The 24,922-nt window shown below is 46.6% G+C and overlaps 1 protein-coding gene across 1 annotated transcript in view; it reads left to right on the forward strand.

The window, feature by feature from the left end:
- The first annotated feature begins 345 nt into the window (after positions 1-345).
- Galphao (G protein alpha o subunit) overlaps positions 346-24,922 on the forward strand; it is a 119,258-nt gene continuing 94,681 nt past the window's right edge. The window contains exons 1-2 of the mRNA XM_077647386.1: positions 346-652; positions 930-972. Of these exons, the coding sequence (XP_077503512.1) occupies positions 535-652; positions 930-972 (161 nt within the window). The 5' untranslated portion in view covers positions 346-534. The remainder of the gene's footprint in view (positions 653-929; positions 973-24,922) is intronic.

Here is a 24,922-nt window from a genome sequence, read left to right on the forward strand (position 1 = left end):
CGAAAGACGAGACAAACAATGTTGAATGGGCGTATAACAGGCATGCGGAGTCGCATGTGAGCGCCGGCAAGAGTAGAAGTGCGGTTGTGCAAGGCACCGGCCGAACGCGGGTTTCCGAGCATCGACGGCGAAGTCGCCGGAGCCCGGTTTCGTGAGCAGATCAGCCCAGCCCGGCTGCGCGGCCAAGCGTTGTGCCGGCGGCGTGCTCGACCGCGCGTCCATAAAGCGCGGGCCGCGCCGCCCGTGGAGCGGCGCCACAATCCGGCGTCGCGCGCTACCGGCGCAAGATGGCGCTGAGGCTGACGTCACGCTGGGGCTCGCACGTCGCCTAGGCGACCGTAAACTGGGTCCGGAGCGTCGATTGGCGGCGGCTGTGCCCGTGCGAGCGCTCATTACCATAGAGCTGCGGAAAGCCGCCTGCCCGGCTTCAGGGTGCTGTCGTCGCCTGTGCTCTCCGGCGAGTCCAGCGGCGTGTGTTGCCCAGCGCCGCCCACCGCGGGATCGCGCCCAGGAGCCCTGACCGCAGCTTGAGCCATGGGCTGCGCTATGAGTGCCGAGGAGCGGGCGGCGCTCGCCCGCAGCAAGCAGATCGAGAAAAACCTCAAGGAGGACGGCATCCAGGCCGCCAAAGACATCAAGCTTCTGCTCCTCGGTGAGTGGCTTTTCCGGCTTACCGCGCTGCCCGGCAGTGTAGCTCTCCCTCTGTGCACGCGCGGTGGCCCCCCGATCCGCCCCGGACCGTGCCCCGAGGCACTGTCCTGGTGCGTCTCGATGGGCCGCGGCCTGCCAGGGGTTTGCCGACACCGGGTCCCAGCATGATTAGGCTTAACGCACGTCATGGCGTCCATTATGGCAGTAGGGCAGTCATGGCGGCGCGCCTTCGAGCCGCCCTGTGCTCGCGCACGCTCACGGCAAACCCCTTTTTCCAGGTGCGGGGGAGTCCGGCAAGAGCACCATCGTCAAGCAAATGAAGTGAGTTGGCTCCGCCGGCCTGTGCACGCGGCCGCCGGGGACGCGTGGCGGTCGAGCCCGGCCGCCCTCCCCTGCGGCCGACCCGGGATCCCTCTCTCTCTTTCGTGACGCACGCGGCCCCACATGATCGATAAACACGACGCCGCCATCTTCCGCTCCGAGCCAGGCATGGCGCCCCGTGCCTCGCCCAGACACACGCGGCCACCCTGCACGCTTGCCACCCGGCTGTGGCTCCGTGGCCCAGCCGACGACGGCGGGCCGCTCCTCGTGCCACCAGTCACGCCCAGCGCTCTTTGCACTGCGCGCCCCTCGTGTAGGCTCCTCCGCGGCTGGCAGCTTGGCCACCTCGGTTGACAAGTGGCTTTGCGTACGCGCCGACCGCAGTGCACGCGCTAGCAATCTCAGTGGGTGCGAGTGACCGCGCTACTACGACGTCCCATCGGAACAGCGGTGTCCGGTCGGATCATTCAGAGCACCCGTAGGCCGTGTCCACTGCGATTCGCCCTTGCGGAGAAAGTGAGGCTCACCAGAACGCGGAGTGCGAGAACTTTCTGTGGTGCGTGGAAAGAACTCGCGCGGTGCATTCTTGCCGAGCCTTGGAAAAGGAAAAGAAGCGTGAGCACAGCCTAACACGATCGGGCTGACGAGGCAGCGTTCCTCTGAGGAGTGGCCTCCTTTCTCGCATTGGGAAGGAAGGCGGTGGTGCGATTTACTTTCCTGGCAGGGAGTAGCAGGTGCAACAGTATGTCTGGTTGAACACTTTCGCGCTCACTGACTAAATCCGTGGGGGAGGACAGCATGCGCAAGGATCCGGGTTCATAATCGACGTAAGAAGAAAATACGAGATAATGCGCCTGCTCCATTACCATATCGGCAGCATCTGGGTGCTAAATAATTGCACGTAGGAGCTTCCAAAGGCTTCCACTCATGCTTTCAGGAGAGTTAAGCAGCTTTAGGGAGACTTAAGAAGACAGTTTTCTATGAGTAAGTCGCATAGAAATTCGTCTAAATCCCTTCTTTCTTATCCAGGGGTGGATACGTAAACATGAACGATTCTGGTGAGCTCTGAGGTGCGGTCTCTTTGAAACTAATGAAAAACGCAAGGAGGGAGACGTACGTTTATCAAAAACTAGCTACCGTTGCTAATGGTGTCGTTTATAAACTTGTTGCGTGCTGGTAAATGACGCAAAAGAAAGACATTTTGCCTTGCGCCTCGACCGCTTATTATCGTACGGTATGTGTATACATCTTTATTCTCAGCCGTTACCCGAGCTTGTGCGGCCACTCAGGGCATTTCACACGTGCAGTTACAGCATGCTTTTTTTTAACAGCATGATGTCGCCCGTAAGAATTCAGTAAACATGATGACTGTTTCGAAGTCGCGCGTTGTTTATACCCGTGAAAGGCATGTCTTCAGAAAGTAGCAAGCATAAGACAGCATGCTCGAAAGGTTGATACAGCGAGAAAACTTCCTTACACAATCTGCGTTGGACAAAGCCTTCCATCATTCTTGCGTGATACACTTCTTGCGTGACAGAAAGCGGAAGATGCGTCATCATAAAGGACGCGCTTCGATCGCGTTCGCGCTAGACCCGAGCCGGTCGCTGTATAACAATGACGCAGCCGAAGCAAGCTTCCGCACAGTGGCAGTCTACTATAATGCACAGAGTGGTGAACAAACATACGATAGATGTTAGTGGTGACAAAATAAATCGCGTAGCAGTTTCGCTGGTTTGATATCAGCGCTAGTATTAATAATATAATGGTAGTAACCTGAGGCTCCCAGAAACTTTCAGAAACGCAGTTATTAGTGATAAAATTTAATTATAATGTGCTTTGCTTGATGTTGAAGGTCTTCTCATTGTGGGGATCCTCTAGGAAGTATCCATCTCAGGCAGTGATTCAGACATTTCAGACCGTTTACACCTTTTGTCGAGACGCCTTGTTTTTGTGTGCATTGGTGAGCTTGTCTCGCGTGGAAAAGGTGGAAAGCATCTGATAGGCTGCAATATGAACTAACAAGACTGCTGAAATTATCGGGGGCAGTGAATTAACCTGTTTGTGAAAATGCTATTTGAATGCAATGTAATGACGCTTTATAGCCGCAGAAAGTGTAGGAGGATATCGTTAGAGTGAACAGGCGGCGATGAGTTTCTACCGAAGTCATCCTGAATCGGAGCTCACGACGTGTTCTTTCTTTTCGCGCGCGAGGCTTCTGTGGCCAGTGAGCTGTCGTGGCCAAACATGATGCATCCTGCATGCACTTCCTGGTAGCTCACGGCGAAGCGTGCCTTGTCTGCACTGCCGGTGCAGACAATGCCCGCGCTGGTGAACCCTGATGACAAATGAAGTGCACCTTGCTCCTCTCTTCGTTATCGTCTTCCCTACACTCGTGTCTGTGTTTTTACGGTGTGCTGCAGAGCACGTTAAATGTCACAACCTGCTGCGAAGGAAGAACGGGGGGGGGGGGGGGGGGGTTCAAAAGTCGCTCTCCGCGCGGCTGTTGTTCATAAAGAGGAGCCATCCCTGCAGCCTGTTCTCAAAATTCCTTCGGAGACACTCATATGCCAATGAGGCGGTTTCCATATGGCCACTTTAACGGAGATATGTCCGGCGCTCGTTTCGTTGTGCGTGTCTTGAAAGTACTCATAACTGCCATGACTGTATGCACTTGCGCCACCAAACATCCTTATATTCTTTTACCGATGGTTCATTCGGCTTGACTTCCAGCAGCGACGCAACAAGAGGGGTTTGCTTCCCAGCTGTGCGCTCTCTTGTTAGGTGACGCAAGCGCTTCAAACGACAGCAAGCATATGAGAGAGGTCGAATGAAAGAAATTTGCCGGGTGCGTGCTACATGTACCTGCACTTTGTTATCTATATACTCAGTACCAAAGAGAGGCACGACAGGCGAGAGATAATGACGACACTCCAATACAAGTTCTACATATGGATTCAAACTCGCAACACATAGTACATTGCGTTCACACTTCTGTTAGGATCAACTGCGCATACGGCGCGCGCTGTCGCAGTAAATAAAATATGTTCGTTTGTTAGATTGAATTTTACATGCGGCGTCTTGCGCAAAGTATTCCGATTGTGTAAAACGCGTACGAAGATACACTACAGTAACGTGCATACGTAACACATAACGCGCAAAGCACGCATATTTCTATTGAAAATTGACGCACGATATCTTATGCACCTTCCTCATGCACACAATGGGCATACCCAAGTACTTTTTGCATGCGTATAATAATTTTACACTAAGTACACTGAGGAATATGGCCTGTAATGGCACAAAACGTGCATCCGTACAAAATACGCACTTAGGCGTGAACATTTGTGTGTGCGCGTGGAGGAAAACAAAGTCAGCATACGTCTGAAGCTTCATGAGCCGTTCGAGATAAGTCTGGAGGGATTTTTTTCCTGTTTGGACCTGCCCGAAACTTTCGCCAATCCCCCACCGTGGGTGTATGCCATTGCTTGAGAGGAAACGACAACAGCTTATTTTCTCGTCGGGATCCGCAAGAAGCTGTCCTACCAGTCACGGTAGTTTAATTGTTAACATGCTTTGCTGCTAGACTCTCTGGCGGAGTTTAGATTCCAGGCCACTTATTGCTAAGGGGGCAGGAAAAGTGAAAAATGCCGTGGGCTATGTGCTCCCTGTGCGCTCCGTGTATGTGTACGCTGCGTCTGAGGTTCCACACTTATAATAAAAACTATCCTGTGGCGCACAGCTGCGGCGTATTTCGCAGGCCAGTGTGCTTCATTTCAGGATTAAGGCTCGTGGCTTCAAATGTCCATTATGATAATCGTCAATGACCCCCCCCCCCCCCCCCCCTCCCCAAGCACCACCGGAAATGATGATGGTGCGTGCGGGATAAAGAAGCAGGCCGTTTGGTTTCATTCGTTCGCTGCCCACCTGAGTTTTTTCGGCTCGCCCATTCTGGCTGAGGTGCCCTCACAATGCCTTTTTTCGACATAAGACGTCTGTCCACTTCGTGAAACTGTGCTACCTGCAGGAAAAAAGGCATGTGACTTAGTCCTCGGTCAAACGGGTGTGGATGTCACATGGGGGCTCAGAAACCAGCCAGGAGAACAATTTGATGACCGTTCTAACAGAAATGGAAGGCATTTGAGCTAGCGTTTACTCCTCATCATTCTTATTTCTCACGAAATAAACAAGTGAAGCAGCTTAAGGATGTAATATTCTAACATGCCAGCAACAAGCAACTCACAGCCGCTACAATGTCAGAACAATCATTAGCCAAGTTAGGGAAAAAGATGGGAGAGAATGGAGAGGGATTTCTTGCCCTTACAGCACCAGAACTACATGCTCCTTTCAATTTATCTCACTAAAAGAGAACGAGCGAGCCTTTTTGTTGTGGCATATTTTTTGATTTTTTTGTTTTTGCCTGCTGAGGAATGGCGTTACACTTCAGGGAAGAACTGCTGGTACCCTAAACACTGATAGTGGCCACCTCTTGGAGTAACGAACAGTATGTGCCTTCGGCGGGGAATGTCTCTGAGATGCCCTAAAGACAATGTACTCTTACATGCATATGGGGTTCAAGAGTGTGAATGAGCGCCTGAATTCGCCATCGCACATTAGAGAAGAAAACATGGACTTTCATTTCAGGGTGTGTCTCAAAGCCTTGGCCGATTACGCAGCTATGCTTTCAGTTTCCGTCCGCAGGGCTTGGTCACTTTTGTCTCCCGCATTACCGAGTCGTTCGTTTCAAGCGCATGACGTCGGCTTCAAGAGCCGGTAGAGCCTCGAACACTAGTTTTGCAGCAATCAGCTAATCAGAGTTTGGTACTGTGAAGAACACATTCGTTATTGTCACCAAAAGAAGTAAATAAAATCATCTTTTGACACTAAATGTTTACTTTTGCTTACAGCTCGTTTATTTTGACAATAGTTTCAATGAATTGAGTTGGCAATGTTTGTTTTGAGATGTTTGGCTAGATCAACTCGTATAATAGCGTAGAATGATGTGCTTTCTCGTTAGTAATTAAGCGCGCAATGTACCGCACTTGACCTTTTGTTATATCGGCGATGTTTACAATGTAGGTACCTATTTATCAAATCAAAGTATAGATTTTGCCATGTGGGGGAGGTCCATCCACTTTTTAAAAAATCGTTTTTCAGCACGTGGCGCGAAAGCTGCACTGTTACTTTTCACATAATAATTGATGCGCTCTGACGTCTAAAGAAGTTGTTCTTAACACAGGCACAATTACTGAGCACCAAATAGTTCTTGTTTTACAGAACTTTGTTGTTTTGTATCTCTGTCGCACGCCTCAGACAGTCCCTGTTATTCCAGTTCATGTAGTGGGCAAGTGTTTGTAAAACTAATTATGAATTTCCCGCGCGTTACAGAGCAATTTTCTCTTGTTTTCTTCGCATGTAAACAAGACAGAAGCAAAAGGTCGCTTCTTATGACGCGTTTAGAACAGGACTTTTATACTCGCTAAGATCTTTTGAAGATTACAAAAGTAATGCCTCGTTTTCTTTTCAACATTTTGTTGCACTTACACAAGCTTCAAGGACATTCAGCGCCATTAATTTTATCTTTTATTTTTTACAAAGAAAACACACCAACACTCTTTGCCAGTTTTAGCCAATGCGGGTAAGCACACAACGAAGGTGATAAGTCACTGACATCAGAGCTGCTTTGCTGAGTAGCCGCCATGAGTGAAACGCTCCTAAAAATGCTCTTGTACGTGTTAGTGGTTACATGTATCACTTGGTACGTCATGGTTACCTATTATGTTACGGTTATTTGTTTAGTACGCGGAAATACGATAAACAATGGACTTACACGGCTGTCACTATTGGCATACAAATGGGCTCTTGCGTTCCGTGGTATGGTTGTGACATTTAGCTGACAGCATACGGCCGATTATACGTGTTTTGACTGTGACGGACTGCGTCGACAAATGTGCTGGGGCACTCAGAATGGTCCAAGTAGTATTATTTTACCACGGGCTATCCTTTAGTAAGTCGATGAAAGTTGCTAGCTTCCTATGTCCCTCTGAGCGAATCTTGCATATTACCCTAGGATCCTGCAAAGTTGTACATGCGGGGCGCGAATGTCTCAGCATTGCCACACACGTTCGAAGGCAACACGTTTGAGAGAACAGACATCACATTGCCTTCTAAGGCGATGAAATGCAATGCCCATCAGAACGGTGTTTGTAAATAAGGCTATTTTCTTCGGAGGTTGCACGTAGCTGTTTAAGGTGATTTTGCTCTTCGGCGCGCACCACGTCTGAGTCATAGAACGCGTGCCTTCCTTTTGGAAACAGAAGGCTTCTGTTTCGCGTGGGTTTTAAATCACTATGAATACGCTGACCAACGTTGTAGACACACCTCTCGTTATTACAGCGAAATGTGTGCGACCGAGTGTGATCACGGGACTGAGGTGGCATTGGGAGTGGGTAGCACTACCTATGTCACCTATTCAGCCTAGGAGAGGACGAAATGTTGTAAAGATTTGTTATTTGATTATTTCTTCCTTCGAATATTCTACGAATAGCACATTATTAGCAAAAAAATTATCTCCTTCAGCCCATTTTGGACTAAAAGAAAATTATACGAAGCGATCCGGGCTGTGCACTTAAAGGTTAATTTATAATCGAGCTCGGCGTCTAGGTGGTCTGATTTCGAGCTGGTACTTAACTCGAAACAGTACTGTGCCTTCCTATTGCCTTAGGAATAAGCCTCGCGTTAAGCAGGGTGCACTTCAGCGCCACGCTGCATGAGAGGAAAAGAAAAAAAAAAGTGCACTTAGTTTTTGCACCCGTCAAGAATTTTTGTTTTCTTTTTGTTTACTCTCAAAATGCTCGCTACTGAACGGAGATTGACCCATATATAATTGTCGCGTCCCACATTTTCTGTGAGCGAGAGGGCGTGCCTTGGGGTAAGAGGCGTCTTCAAAAGGCAGCATGTAATTTCCTATGCATAGTTCTGAACACAAAGATGTTTCACAGAGCATCTTCAGTAAATAATTATTCACCAAGACTTCATCCGGCCGGTGAAGTAAAACTTCACGGCAGCAGCTGTCTTCTGTAGTAAATTTGAAACAATTTTCATTTTGAATCGAAGTGCGTGAAAAAAAAAGTTATTGTTTTTGCAATACCGTTGTAGTACATGTCATAGCTTTAACAGAACATTCACAGTTGAACAAAAAGCGTTTTAACTGGCGTTTGTTAGAAGAACGCACAACCGACTCGAGAGTGGTTTGTGCGGAACCATACAAGACGAAACGCTGATGGAAAAAGGAAGATCCTTAGCTCGAAAAATAAGCCGCAAATCCTGCTGAGCGTTCTACTAAATGACCATGATGCCGTTTTCGACCTGAGTAACCCTCAACGCCCAATATCGAACAGTCGACACAAAGTACGTACGACGATGATGTTTGCCAATAGTAAGCAATGCTACCTTCATGTACTCTCGCCATCTGGAATCGATCAACTCGATTTGTGCAGCAATAAATGCTAGTGATGACTCATTCTGCATAGGCACAACTTAGGGAGGTTCTGTGGCTCTCGTATATCGAAACTAAGCAGACAATCAAAATAGCTTGCGCTGAATACTGTGGCTTCGTCAATTGTAGCATTTTTTTTGTTTTACATGGCCTACTAGCTCGGTTGTTGCGCAGCCATAGGAAATAGATTCGAAATGTGCGGACAAAAAAATCTTCAATGTGGAATAACTTTGTCTATGCCACTTTCATGTCATTCCTTCTCACAAGTAAGTGACTTCTGACCGTGTTAATCATGAAACAGCGTCGCAAAAAAAAGACCTGACTGGTAAAGCAAAAGACCCGCGGTCATGACATGCATGTGACGAAGATGCATTCGGGAATTTTCTAATTCTAGTGTTGAGGGCGCCGATGATAGCAAACTAGTCATTGTTAGAGCTGGCTTAACCAGAGTTATCTTAAACGGCGGCGCAGTCGCGCATTACGGATCTCAAATGGCGTCACAGAACTGACCTTTTTCCGAATTGTTAAGTTAGCTTCCACGCACCGGGTTTTATGAAAGTTCCTTCTTGTCATCAATGAAACGGTGTCGAGCCGTTGAACGCGCATGTATTTGACGGTCTCTCGCGTTTTTACCATACCACGGGAACCATGTCGACACCTTCAATGCTGAAAAAACACAGGGCTGCGCATCAGTTTTCTGCTTCATGATTTAACTGTGTCGCCGCAAAACCGTGCAACGCAGCTGGCTCGACAGTATGGGAAAATGGGCGTGTTTGCTGATTAGTCGTTTTAGTCTGGTAATCTAGACAGGTAAAAACGAAAGAGGCTCCTTAACTTAATCAGGGAATCAACTCGGCAAGGGCTGCAGCAGTGAGAACTGTCCTTAGTGGCTAAAGCTAGGTATAACAGAAAAACTGATAATAAATGGTTCCACAGCCGGATTAGACGGAGTTCAAGTTATCGCCTTTTCTGTTCGAAATCGACTTCTTTAGGGACTGAACATTTTAACGTTGAGATAAGTATAGCACGGGTGCACCCGCACGTTGAAAGACGGCACAAAGAACTCTCATTACTTCCAGTCGGGACAAACACAAACAAAATAAAAGCAGGGAGGAGGCAAAGAAGGGAGTAACGAAAACAGCGCTTCGACAAGCCGATTTTGCAGACGAAGCTCTGCAACATAATGCACACGTTGCGCATACGCCACCAGTGAAAAGCAGCAGCTGTACTGAAAAGGACAGTTTTACATTCATGCAAACATTCAGTCGTGCTTGTAATTGGCAAGATATAGCCTCTTATTGCTCATGCGGCACAACTGACTATACTTGAAGTGCTGTTCTATTCCTTTCTTGTGTGTCAGATATAGAAGAAAGGAAGAAGATATGGTTAACTGGCTTTAGTACCTTTTTCAAGCATAATCCCTGTCTGCTATTCTAATCACTCTCAATATCCATTTTACTCCTACATTCTTGATTTTATGCTGGCTAATTATTTAAAAAAAGCGGTGAGGCCAATGTGGCATATAATTGGTAATTTCAAGAACAGATTAGTTTTTGCTTACGAGATTACTTAAGCCGCCGCCTGATAGCGCACAGCGTTTCCTTGGCGCGTGTCAGTCCAGCACTCAAGTTAATGTTGCTTTCAGTATAGGTTGATGAGAGGGTCGGTAATTACAAGTAGCTAGATGCTACGGAGGTCATTCGGGAGGAAGATACCTCGCGCAACATACACATATACTTGGTGCGTAGCCAATCCTATACTAAGTAATTACTACTCCTATTCTTACTAACACGGCGTATCGCATATTCGAACGAAATGTCTACATGCGATTAGGTCTAAGTGACTGTATGCTTTTCTTGCATTTATGGCAACTATTTCAGGTAACTTAGATTGCAAAATTACAGTTTGAAGAGAGCCATGCGCCATCATAAATTTTCAGTGTGCCGTCTGAATGTGTGGGTGTTCGTTTGCCCAAGTCAGCGAAGATGTTCGTCATAAATCGAAAAAGTAAAGCGTAAAGCAAAAATTTGTCACGTAAAAGTTGGCTGCCGCGGACGAGATAAAGCATTTTTTGACCTCACGGACAGCGTCAAGCAAATTCTTACTTAAAAAGCCATGCCGCTCGACGTGGATCAAGTGTTCCCAAGCAGCAGTCAATGCGTTCCTTGTGTTGCCTTTCATACCAGTGGCCTTAGACCTTGGCCTTGTGTCGCCCGCATCACTCCAGCCCAACACCCTTCGCTCTTCTGTGATGAACGCGCGTCCTAGCCGTTCGTTGCGCGACGCTGACAGCCACGCGCGGCGATTGTTGCCATGGAGCTGGAATGATGCCGAAGATTCGTCCGGGCCCATTTACCGGGCAGCAGTCTGTAGCCTAGGCGACGGTCAATGTCTGACCGGCGACGTTGCTAGCCTCGGACACGCAATTCAGGGTCGAAGGCTCATGGCTCCCGCACCGCCACAGCGGAGCCATCAAGTTGGCAGCGATGCAAGCCCGTGCTTTCCTTTTTTTTAATCATTTTGCGTCTAGCTTCGCCGCGTTAGGGGCTTTTTGGTGAACATTTTATTAGCAGGTATTGTTTCTTTCGATCATCCGGACCTTCATATTTTCCTCTCTCATTGTGCAATTCGGCAACGCTGCCAATTCCTTCATTGATGAGAACGTGCAAAAACACGGCCGTTTTTAGCATTGCGGATGTTCCCACAGTTACAATTTGTTTCGCTGGAGTATTTATCATCGCTAAACATTCTGGATTTGTTTTTCCGTTCTATTCACACCGCGAAAGTTCTGGAGAAGGCTTTACCTGTAAATTAGGTTAACATACAACAGTAAAAATACAATAGTAATTCCCCGCAATGCTATCCCGCATTTTACAAGGCAGTTGCGCAGAATATGAGCTGTGTTTCTATCTGAATGCATTGTAGAGGCATCGTAAAAAGAATATAGATTGACTTGACAAAGCTTTCTGGATGTATCGAACAGTGCAGCGGGATCAATTTGTTTTTGTTCTTCGTCTGTAACACTTTTAATGCCGACTTCTGCAGGCAACGCTTCGCAAGTGATGTGAGGACATGGAAGTTTTATTTTTATGAGGCATTTAGAAACGTGACCAGTCCTCGCGTGTTTCTCCCAAAGCGTTCTTGAATGCTGTGCACCAATTTACATCAAAAGCGTGGTGTACAGACTGCGAAAGAAGGCAATAAGTTTTGCTCCAAAAACATAACTCTGTAACCATTTCACTGCGTTCGGTCTGGACGTAATGATTTCCTCCCAGAAACTCGGTCCACCTAGGACCTTTCCTCCGAAAAACTATTTCCTCAGATGTTTCTTGTACATGCAAATACATCCCGCGGGAAGAATAATGTGCTCGCCGCTGCACACACAGGGGAAGTTCTGCGCGGTCATTTAGAAATAAAAAGAAAAAAGAGTTAATCGCAGATTGGCAAGATGCCAGACGTTCACAAAAAAGCAGCAAAGCGACGATGGCGGCGGTCCCACCGCAGTTTTGGTTCTCTAGAGCTTGGAGAAAGATTTTCTCTTTGCTTCTTCATTTTGTTCTGCGAAGCTTGTCCCGGTATTACGGACTAGTGAGGCTGCGGATCGATTTCTTGGGGAGCCCGAGCTCCGCTGTCGTTTGGTGTGTCGAGCGAACGACGTCAAGGTCGCATTCCCTTGCTGCCTGGTATTTTCGCAAATGGGGCGGGTGGTCTTACCGCGCTTTCGAAATTTAGCATGCGCTTCTTGGATCGGTTCTCTATTCGTGATGATCGTAATCACAATCTTAGTCTAGCATTTCAAAGAACCTGATGCAGACACGCTTGGAGAAAAAAAAAACCAAATGTTGCATTGAAGAAATAGTATTACCAGAAGCAAACATTTTTATCACAACATCCGTGACTTTAGGAGTGAGAAGTGAGTAATAAGTCATATTAAGCAAGTTTGCGCCGTTTAATAGAACTGGCGAGTAAAAGAATGCTGGACCTTCAATTTTTATGTCGTGTATTTAAACTGAGAGCAATAGAATTAACGTGAAATCAAACACAACAATTGAGAAGATTGCTTCTCAGGAACACGTTCAAGCATACGAATAGAAGAACTGTAGGAAATATGCTTTAACGTACCCAACAATTCTAGAAAAAATCATTTTTGCTATGAACGCAATTTTTTCATATAATTTAAGATTTCACCATAGCGATCAATATATCCGCGGATAACCCGACGGAAGTCTTGCATTTTTTTTTCTGGTAACGTTTTTGCTATCGTCAAAAGCGTTCCCCATTAATTTTCTATGGCAGTTTCTACTGCTCGATGCGATCGATGGAAACACTTTAAAACAAAGATTTTACTACATGTCAAAAGAATGGACCATTAACTTCAGTATTGTCATAACAGTATCTTCCAATTTTTTTCATTTTCAAAATTTTGATCCGAGAACGTTGGACATGGACCGGCAGGGGCTGTAATAAATGTTTCCCCTTCAAACATTATTTTCTTTAAAACAAAAAAAAAACCTTAAGGAACATGAAAGTGAAAAAACGCTGCGGCTCATCAGAAACGCACGTTCTGACCCCTACTGTGTGACAGCCCGCGCTTTTGTTTTCCGACTAGGCAAGTGAATGCGGGAGGAATACGAAGGGCGTCTCGATCGCGTTGTAGCCAGAGTTCCCGCTGTTCGTTCGCTTCGCCAACCGACTCGTTGCGTTTTGCCCCTTGTACTTCTCGTGCAAACTTGACCAGTCTTATTAAAACATCACCATTTCTTTTCAACGGTATGCTTACGCTTGGTGTCGAGAATTACGTTTTGCGGCAGCCGCTTGTGACCCGCCACGGTGGCTCAGTGGTTAGGGCGCTCGGCTACTGATCCGGAGATCCCGGGTTCGAACCAGACCGCGGCGGCTGCGTTTTTATGGAGGCAAAACGCTAAGGCGCCCGTGTGCTGTGCGATGTCAGTGCACGATAAAGATTCCCAGGTGGTCGAAATTATTCCGGAGCCCTCCACTATGGCACCCCTTTCTTCTTTCACTCCCTCCTTTATCCCTTCCCTTACGGCGCGGTTCAGGGGTCAGCCAATATGCCGGACAGATACTGCGCCATTTCCTTTCCCCCCAAACCAATTATTATTGTTATTGTCATTATTCAGCCGCTTGTATTTCGGCTGCACGCTTGCCGTGGCTTTTGCTCGACGATCCCGCTCGAAGCATGTGGACGACTGCGGCGCAGCGGCTTCGCTATGTGCGACCTTGAGCCACATCTCTGATAGCAGCCTCTCTGATAACAACCTGTGACGCCTTGCCGACGTCACTCGTCCAGTGCGCCCCCTCGGCCCCAGCTGCCCTTTATTGGTCTCTGCAGTCGTGCTGTGAAGCGACGCGTTTGGCGTCGGCTGTCTCTCTCGTGCAGCCTTTCGTTCCGCACTTCGTTGCTCAGGCACAAAATGACGCCGCAAATTCCAGAGCTTGCCGACGGCTGCTATCACGTTTAATAGCAATTTAGTTACAGATGGCGCAAGCTAATAATCCTGTGTGGAGGCCTTGCCTTGCAGTACGAACGATCCGCAGGGCGAAATTTGTTGTCATGTCAAATTTTTCCCCTTGCTGAAAAATATTCTGCCCACAATGAGCTCTGAAGCTTTGTAATCAGAAACAAAACTTCATTTCGAAATACTGTTCGCATTAACACCCGCTGGCTGCTATACTTGAGAATAATCTGAATCATAAAAGCAGCTGCCAGAAAACATCAGTGGTCGCATTTTGTAAGACTTATTCTCTGATTAGTTATTTCGATTCTTTGCAGTTGATCAGCCCGTCGTTTGATACCAGAGCAGGTGAATGACTTTGCTCTCCAGCGGTCAGCTCTGACACTAGTAACGGTGACTACCTGCGATGACTACCTGCGACTACAGCGCAGTTGTGTGTCCTCCTTGTTCTCGTCCGTTGTCTGCCAGCGCTGTGTTTCTCATAATGTACCTGCGATATACGGACAGGAAATGAAATGGGAGAAGAACACTACAAACTTGGTCCTAGGAAGCTGTTCTTTTACTGTGTGACATATAAATCCATTGAAGAATGGAATAGTTGCCACGATTGAAGAACCTTATAAGCCCTACCTGCACCATTGTTACAGTGCCAAAATAATTTGCTGCAATCGCACGCCACCAGATATCTCAAAAAACCCTTTGAAAGTGAAGGTTATTAGCATATAAGTCGCTACTAACCTCCTTTTCTTGCTACGCAAGAACCGTCTGCATTAATATACTTGGCGTGCGGGTCGTAAACTTTAGGAAAGAAAGCAGGTTAGGGTCTCAGAAAACGCCGTATAGCTACTAAACCTTTGTAGATGCTATATGCGCAGGTACTGATATATTCAGGACGTAAGGTTTGCTTCGATACGGCCCTGTACAAACACCTCCGCGCGGCTGCTTGAATTTTTGTTTCAGCTGCTTACTTTGCCCGCCATGGGTAATTAATTTCACTGAGCTATTCAGTGAAAATCGAATCGAAGGCATACTACCATGGCAGCTGTAGCACAAACCTCAAAAGACGATGGACGGTACGCTACCCAGCAGTGTAATCTAGGAAAACAATTTCATCACATGGTTTTCAAATCTCCCGACGCGCACAGCACTCTGTAGGCGCGGCTTTATGCCGCAGTAATCTGCTCAAAACACAGATGAACGTGTAGTTTTGCAGGCACACGACTCTAAAGCGTCCACAGCTACCTGAGAAGTTACAGTATAGCATCCTACCCTATCTCAGCCAATAACTTTCATAAGGCTGCGCTAAGCCTGGGTTCAAAGTGGTTTGTTGGTCATTGCCAAAAATTTAAGTTAGGAAGCGTTTTTCCAACCTGTTCTTCTGTGTGCAGGGTACCTTAGGCACACAAGGAGAACCTGAGAAGCATGCTTTGGTTCGTTTTCTGGGTAATTGTACTGTATGTCTGAAAAGAAGATTCAGAGCGCGCGCATTTTGCAGGCGAAGACCATTTATACATTATATGCCTCTATAAGTGCTCCTTGTTAGGAATGCGAAATAACTACACAATATCAGTAGCATTAAAAATTACTTCTTCCGCCTTGTCGCCTTTTAAAGATGTCCCTATCAAAGACCGACGTATAACTATAATAATAACGGCGAGTTCATTTTTTTCCTCGCCTACCAGAAAAGCAGCCACCGCCAAAAGGCTTCATCGGTAAACAGCTTGACGGGGCGGTTGTCCCCGTATTTGGCAACAGTGGGCAACATCAGTACATTACTGATGTGTTCAGGAACGTCAAGTTTTCTGCAACTGTCCATAAGACACTGAGAGTGCTCAGGCGAGAATATAAAATTGTTAGTTGATCATTGTCTTGGAACCTTTTTTAAAAACTCTTCACACCGTTCCCGGTAACTCGTCGTTATTACATAGTAGTAGCTAGTGGTAAGAGTAAGTCGTCTATACGCGCTTTCAGGCTTAAATGATCCCAATAAGCTACAAATTCACTCCATCTTCTCAGCGAGTGGGATTATTCAGGATTATTTCAATCGCTATTTCGCGGTCTGCGTTTGAGTAGTTGTCTTGACTTCGTTCACATCCAGATCAAACGCAAGACTATAAAGACAGCAGACGCGTTCGGTGCCGTCAAACACGAGTAGTGCGCCAGTTCGTGCGTGTATTTATCACCTAATTGTGCGATCAGAAATGCTGGTGTCAACAACCCGCCAACACCCAATCCGTTAATGTGAAACTGCGTTCTTTCGTTTCGCATGTCATACAAGCTCTGCAGATTGATTACTAGAGCAACATGAGATCTATGATGGCTTTCTTTCCCGCGCTGTCAAATCCGAGATAACGCTGGGTGTCTCCTATTTTCTCTGCTGCTCGTGCACCGGAGCAGACTTGTTGACGTTAGCCACGCTTCGGTGCGGACGGCTGCCAGCCGTTCGCGTTGGATCTTCTGGAAGGCGGAGATGATAGCATTGCTGCGTGCAGGTTTTCAATAGACCACAGCACACATCTGTAGTTTGCTGTGCCTCACTGCACAGCAATTGGTACCTAGTGACTTGGTATATAAACGATCAATGCTCAATAAATTCTGGCTCATTGGCTGTAACATTTTATTTGAAAAATAACATTTAAATTGAAAGATGTATTGAAATGGAACTCAGGAATCTTGTTTTACTCGCGAGCACATGAAATTTTGGTGTAGTCCCCATCAGACGCAATTAATGTGAAAACGATGGTCCATAAAAGTTTATAAGCAAACAGGATGCAACGGATCACGCGGCCGCTTAGTCTGAAACTAGCTTGGTCCATTCGTTCTAAAAATGATGGCAGAGAAAATGAAGAAAGGAGGTTGACGTTCATGGGCACACGTTACCCTGCAGGCGTTTGCTTCGGCACGGCATAATAGGCGTCATTTGCGTTTCGATTTCGTCAGATGGCTCTATCACTTCGCCCTTGTACTGCGAAGGGAGGAGGCCTGCAAGGGTGAGTTCGCTTTCTGGACATCTGAGAGTAAATAAGAGAGACCCTCCTAACGTCGAATAATGTCTCATCTCGTCTGCAGGTATTTGTGATGACACGCTCGAAGCAGTGGTGGGCAGTATGCCGCTTCAGTGCTATTTCTTGACATGCTCCAGTAGAATGAGATTTTATTCGCGAAAATATTCCCCTTTCCTGCTACACTTGGCGCACAGATTAAAAGAAATTCAAGAATGAGGTAAACAAAAGAAATGTTTTCTTACCTTTATACATGAAAGGGAAAAAACGCTTTGTTTCCTCCGCCTGCTTCAAAATCATATCTATTGTATGCACTATCTTACTACTGATTCGTTCTATTGCGCTTTTATCTCCTCAGAAAGACTGCAGTTTTAAGTATAATGGAAGGGCGATGCCTGAAAATCTGAAGTCAGTATAAGCTTCGTTGGGGATGGCAAGACGAAAGGGCTGTGCGAAGACTGGTAAAGAGAGAATTATAGACTTGAAGATGGCCGAAAAACGCTATTGCGTTGCTTCGACGATCAGTGAAGTGTCGGACCACAAGTTAGTTTTATAAATAGTCAAGAAACTGATAGTTCTGGTAAAGAGGGATTGAATTCTTTGCTGAATTTTTTTTTTTGGTTTCGTACAAGGCGTATGAGATTTCTTCAGTATGAATGCAGCACGCGCTATTGAAGACATGCCATCACCGTCTAGAATTATACGTTTCCGGGAATGGGGCCACCGTTGCCATTAAGGACATCGCGCGGTCCGTATCGTATAGACAACAGCAAGGAGCAGGATACAATCTAGCGCTGCTTCGGCAAAAAAGGGGGAATATTTGCAGACTATCTCTTCGTCTTGAGTAGGTTCAAGCACGAAATGCTTTGCAGGACCGGCGCTGAACATTGTAAGGCAGCACATAGATGCGGCTAGCCGCATTTTTTTATAGGTCTCAACCAAGTCCCTAGGCTGTTGGACGTGGCGCCTACGTCAGTACTTATTCTTCGAGCTGGACAGCACGCTCGGTCTCCCTGGCTGCTTTCGATGCTTGAGGAGTTGCCCTCTGTTAGGGCTTTACGGGCCGCCGCGTTCAGCCTCTTTTATTTTTCATTCTGGACAGCGCGTTCAGCGTTCCCTGCGTGACGTTCCGCAGCGTTCGCCCCCATTTATTCAGCCTTTTTAAGTGCATTAGGTTGCCTTGGCCGCCTTCACACCTTGGCATGTGGCCACGCAAAGCTGTCGTTGCAAATATAGTCGAGCCCTCTCCTTCCGTGGCGTCAAACCCGAGAAGCGTTCCCAATTTAGAACACGCTTCGTATATCTTGACTCGTTTCGCTACATTGTATCGCTGCAGAACTACGCTGCCAAGCATTTGGAAGCGCAGAACGAACGGATGAGGGAAGGCGACGATGTTGATAATGATCTGGGCCCTTTCTCTTTGTGTCAGTGCGGTGGAGTATGCAACACCTGTTGCATACTGCCAGCACGCACTAAGGGGTGCGATCTGTTACACGCACGTCAGGAAGTGACGCAGTCTGTGCTTTAGATATACAAATTAAAATGGGCTCTTTTAAAGCTTGACTGCACCGCATGTGTGCACTACCTTCCGTTATGTTAGTTCAGCGCACGCTATTAGTTGGCTGCCTTGTAAATAGTCTGAGCATACAGCAGTCTTCCTCCTGTACCTATGGCTGAGCGCCTTGAATGAATACCGTGCATGAAAAAAAAAAATCTGGAGATAAGCGGGTGATCTGAGACGTGGAGAAATGAAGCTGCTTGGTTTGCTTCTGCGTTGGTTCAAATTTCGCTCGAGTCACTGGGAAAGCCTGTTCCGCTGTATACCGCCCGGACGCAAAATTCGGCTTTAGGGGACGTTGCTTTCGGCGCTGGTATCGACGTCAACTTCACCTCGATTTCGGGATGATGTTGGCCAAAAAATTTTAATTGTAGACCTTTTATCACTAGGAAAACCTTGGGAAGAAAGCCCATTCATCCTTTTGCGCTGCACTCCTGTCTTGCAAAATACAAATCTGCTGCTCACCAGCGTTTTCGTGATATGATGAATGTTTGTTATTAGCAAAAGCTGCACTTTTGCTGAATAACGCTGGAGAAGACTAACAGGGTATGACGGGTTGACCCAGGTCCAATTAAACGTCTCGATATAAAAATTTTATGTAGTTCAAATGGACTAAAGTACGAAAGAATCTGAACATGATATAATTGTTTCTCTTTTTTTTTCTGCGACCTTGTAAAGAACTCATTATGCCTTATTCTCTCAAGTCCTGGGGTTTTTGTAATGAATAGGGCATAAAACACGATTAAGTTTCCGTATAAGACAGAACCTTCCCAACAAAACTGGAAATTACATGCGCGGAGCTTTAAATATAGAAGGCCATCTGCTGATTTTTTTACTCATACAACACACGTTACCTCTTACTCATCAATAAAAATCGCTATTTCTTAGTTTTTACTTCCTCTTATATGTTTGTTTGGTGCTCACAAGAAAGAAATTCTTTGATCTTTCGAATGATATTCAGATAAGTGTTTGTTCAAAAGAAAAACACGTGTTACTAAATACTTCAGTGGAGCGTTCTTTCGTGATTAATATTCAGGACTAGGAACTGATGACTCTGGTCTGAGATTAAGCGCCCAATCATTGACACTTTTCCATTCAAATGGACGTCAGGACACTGTTTTTTGCCTGTACTTTAATGATAACGCATGTTATGCATTTTGACGCATCAGTCGGTAGTTTCCAATTGACACTGCTGAACAAACACGGCCAGGCTCTTTAAAGAAAAGACCTTCGACGCCTCCCCCCCCCCCCTCGCCCCATTTTTTGGTTTAGCTAACTGGCTTATAGCTTCCGTTGCCCGTGTTGAGGCTACCTGACTGCTACAAAGGAGCGAGTGGCAGGGCTAATTGAAAAGGCGTCCTCTCTCGTTAGACGTTACGGCACCAGAGTTTATGCAGTACAATCAATCCGTGCACTGGATTACACGCGCTTATTCATTCATTCATCTTCATTTCTCGCAAACAATTAATCTCTTTCTAATCAAGCACAAATTCATGTCAAGGACTATTCCTGTAGTTATCCTGCCTGTTTGCAATAATGGTGCTCTTTAGTTGCGTTGACTGGATATTTAGAGCCTTGCTTAACTGCGATCATGTCCGCGCTGGCGAGCCTTGCGACTGAGTATGACGCCGTGGTTGCTCGTCTTGGCTCGTATCGTTATGTGGCAGAAGCCATACTATTGGCGATCAACAACAGGGCACCGGCAGCGGCGACGGAGCTGCAGCGGATCGACGTAGCAGGTGCTCAGGTCTATGCTTGTGGACACCACTGAGATGCAGGAGGGCGCGGAGCTAGTTAGCAGATTTCGGACATGTGCGCACTCGGAGTGCGGCCCAGCAGTGGGCCACCTCCAGGAGCGCCGTCGGCGCTGTCCCTCGGAAGTGGCGAGCGATGAACGACTTCGGCCGCTTGCAGTCAAGCTTGTGCCAGAAACTCCCCGTCAATAAGCCCCCTACGAAGAAAGGGCACACTTCTGTCTGTAAGTATCCTCTTTGCTGAGCAGTGTGGAAGGTAGCGACTGTACGTTGTTGGCTGCAACTTTTTGTTTTAATGTGGCTTAGGCTTGTTCTTGCTGCCGTTGCGACCCTCGCTGCTTCCATGTGAGTCGCTTTTAACAGATGACGCTGATTTTATCTACGCAAGGCTACTTACACGTTTTGTCTTACGCTTAACTCGTACCTTATTCGAATTTGCTGTGCAAAGAGCCCTCTCGCATGCTGCTGTGGCTACGTGTCTGGACGGTCTCGTTCCTTCCCCTTTTTCAAATAATCTTACCTGCTTCCCTTCTATATATATATATATATATATATATATATATATATATATATATATATATATATATATATATATATATATATATATATATATATATATATATATATATATATAAGTGATGGTGACATGATGGTAAGGAACGCCAGTCGAGATGAGCAACCTCAAACGTATCATCAAGTTTGAATCTTCAAGACGGAGGAAAAATAAATTATGAGGCGAAAGTATGATTCCCATTCAGCCGCCAATGTGGACACAAAACGAAGCTGAATTTCGATCTCAATACCGGCGTGAACAATGATAGAAAACAAGGGCGACTTTCCATGAACGCATTCCTGAAACTGGCATAAGCTTCACAGCATTTTTTAAGCTAGAAAAAGTGGCGTTACGCAAGCTGGACAGGACAGGTCGCGGACAACAAATTTGCGCGGTGAAATAGACGTCGGCGCCATTCGCAGCATCAAGCACCGTGTTTTTGCATAGCGTGGTCACTTTATACTGGTACCTGGAGTGCTGGAATATGTGTTTTGTAATAATGCCGCGGAAATTGACACGTGCAGCTTATTGCAATGGAGCGTGAGCTACTTGTCATCTGCGCACCTTGTTTGATTTGCGGGGGCAGAAATTTGATAGTATCGAATTTGTGCCATCCTCAATGTCAGGTTTTTTGGCCTGCATAAGTAGTACAGGGGCAACAGACATGTTTGGAAGCAGTGTAAATTCATATGAAACTTAGCGCCTGAAAGGTTCTATACAACGTGAAAACTTCGTGTACGGTCAGGCGCGGCCTGGAAAGCAATATATTCGAAGTAAAAAATGTGGTAAAGGTATGTAAATGGCAGAGAGGGCGAGCGAAAAACATTTTATTCCCAACGTTTCGATGTTTGGGCCTTGGTCCGGCCTTCGCTGGAGTCACATACATATACACGTGTGGGTGTGTGCGCGCGCATACGTGCGTTCGTGCGAGCGTGCGCGTGTAACCAGCCGCGCTTATCCCGTAAACAGCAATAGAGTCGCGGGCAGTAAGGGGAGAATAACCCTGGGTGCCATATTCTATAAGCTGTTCATTTTCCGTTGTCAATTTTTTGTCCATTCGGTCCTCTGTCAGTGGTCACTCAGATATACGCGCGGCCTTCAAGCGTCTGTGGCAAGTGGCCTCACTTTTCTGTGGTTGGCGACGGGACCTCACCATTGGCTGCATATCGCAGCCAATGGCAGCCAGTGGTCAGGTCTGGTCAGCTGCAGTTGACAGAGCGCTGCGATGCACCGCACCATTGGCTGCATATTGCATCCACTTTAAGCCAATGGTAACGTCCGGTCACCAACCGCCCAATGGCCGGGTCGCTTGCCACAGACGCTTGAAAGCCGCGGGTATATCTGAGTGACCACTGACAGAGGACGGAACGGACGTGAAATGGACAATGGAAAATGAATAGCTTATAGAATACGGCCCCTGGTGTACATACTAAACATTATGGCGCAGCACTGGCAACAACTGCGTAGTAGGTCAACCCTTGGTACTAAACAAAATACAATACCATAAATTATTGAACTCGAAAAGTAACGCAACATGAGGTAAAATGCAGCGCTCTGTGTAGCAGTGGCTGCACTACCTTCCCAAATGCAAGTTAGATCACGGAATTGTGCGCAATTTTTTCATGCCTTTCACTGACGTCAAGAGGAACTTCGCGCATGCATATTTCATCGAAAGTTGTAATAAAAACTAGAGAGATTTAGACGCAGCTAGCCGCTCTGCTTAGCCACAACGCATTTTGAAGACAGAGCGACGTCTGTGCGTGCATGTTAGCAGGAGGCTTGTGGAGTAATAATTCTTACTGCAAATATCCCATGCGTCAAGTCAGTTGCACAACAGTCACGGATGCCTTGCATTCATGACCTTTTTCTTTGATTTCTTTTCCGTGTATCGCTATGAACATCGCACTCAGACCTTTGTATCTCACTGTCTTTCCTGCAATAACCGAGCCCACGCGTTGACTAATTTATTGGCAGGCTTATCATCTTAATGACACCTCTATGGCTTCAAGTATGGAAGTTGAAGCACCTCAACGTCCCGTTTCGGCAAAGTTGTCCCGGGGCGAGGACATCGACAGAGCTAATTTTGGGCCTCGTTATCACGAACTCTAGTGCTTCGCCGGTTCCTGTTATTGGTAATGCTGCCAGAAATATGCCTATAAGAGGAAATTCAGGGCTCTGGGGCAAACTTTTCACAAGGTGAGCCGATTTTGTTGAAATTTTCAGGGTACTGCATCCGTATGCCATTAGAACATGACTGAAATTTCAATGTTTTTTAAGTGTGAAAAGGCTGTTCTCATCAGAGTGAGCTAGTGAGCGCATCAGTTTAGAAAACTAACTTTATGAAATTAATTGTAATTCTTTTGCTTTTTCGGCGTTAGTGACCCCAAGAAAGCCCCTTGGACAGGCTAAACGGAAGATTTTGTCAATTTACGGCCACTTTTTCTAATTATCACGCAACGCAAAAGCTCCTTTGTTTTTCTTTCTGTCAGTGCTCTTTAATAATTTGACTTCTTGCATATAAACGTTAATAATTTAGATGATAGGTGCCCTATCGTATCGCCCATAAAGTTTCGTCCACTAGTAATAAGTAACTTCAAAGCAAATTTCAGCTGCGCAGTAGGAAAACGGCGGCCTTCCTGAATGCGAAGTTTCGTCAAAAATGCCAATTGAGAAAAACGGCATCAAAGATTTGAGTACCTGCAATTTCATTTTACGGGATTTTTTTCCTTAATTATGAGCCCTGGCTGCATACGCAGGTCCATCTTCGAAGCGATGCTGCTTAATGGCAAGTGCTCGCAGTTAGTCGCTTACATTTAAGTTTTTGAACTGCGAGGCGACTTTGTTCGTTTTCAGAAACTCGAGAAATAATTGAACAGTAAAGATAAGCGGAGTAGGCAGCAATAAAATTGAAGTCTTAGAAGAATAAAATTTCGAAATTCGTATTCACAGCTCACGTGCTGCGTTTTCCTTAATCAGTGAGTTAGTTTCATTTCTATTGCCAGTTGCGGCTTGCAAGGCCCGGACTGTATCGTTTTTACTTTTGTGTTTACTGCGTTTCCGCTTCAGCCTTGAAAAAAGGCATAACAGACGAGCAAGGGCGAAAAAAAAAAAAACTTCAACATGCTTTTTTGCCACGTTGGAAACGGCGTTTTTGGGCACTGCCGGCGACAGCTCTCGCCCTAGTCATCACCGAAAAACACTCAATTTTCTTAATTCTGCTGCGCATATCATGACAGAAGTTGGAAGAAGTTCCTTCCTAGTTAATGCACCTTTTGAAAATAAAACCCAGATATGCACTTTTCTTATTACCATTGTTTTTTTTCCCTCGCATCCCAGGTTAATGCTAGAGGAGCACGCTGCCTCAGCTCAACGATAAAAAAATTTTACATTTATCATTCAAAAATACACTATGAGCTCTTGAGACGGCAAATTAATTTGAACCAGAAAGATTTTAGCGCTAAAAGCACATGACAAGCCTTGGTATCATGTGCCGGCGAACAATACACACGAAGCACGTAAAGAGGTAACAACGATAAGAACGTTGGGAAAACTTTTGCCTATACAACTCAGTTTAGAGAGAGAATTAGCCCTACGTAATACAACCGCCGGTGAAGAAAGAACGAGCGAGCGCACACCGGTAACCGAGGACTCGAATCCAGCCGGTTGCGAAATGTGCGATGATATCGGGTATCGAGGACAATACACGTCCTTTGCAAACATGCGGCGGATGCCAAGGAACTTGCAAACGAATGAGGTCTGCGATGCTGTCGACAGCGTGTCGTCGGGCAAGTCGCAGTGGGGAGCCTGCGGATAGAGGGAGAAGGCGCATATGGCCGCTCTGCGGGAGACAGCCTCAGGTGGCGCAGGAGCGCCTGTCGCCCGAGCCAGCTGCCGCTTGGCTTTGTGCTGTTCGGCCGACGGCAGAGGGCGCGCTCGCTCGCACGCATGCTTGCTTGCTGGACGGCGGCCGTCTCTCGGGCTCCTCGCCGCGGCAGCAGCGGCGAACGGCGCGTGTTCATTGGTCATTCGTGGACGGGAAAAAACAGGAGTCGCGCCGCATACGACGGGGTCTGCATGCTTTTATTCGCAGCGGTGTTCAACGAGGAAGGCG

The sequence above is a fragment of the Amblyomma americanum genome, chromosome 1 (assembly GCF_052857255.1).
Source record: "Amblyomma americanum isolate KBUSLIRL-KWMA chromosome 1, ASM5285725v1, whole genome shotgun sequence".
Lineage (NCBI taxonomy): Eukaryota > Metazoa > Arthropoda > Arachnida > Ixodida > Ixodidae > Amblyomma > Amblyomma americanum.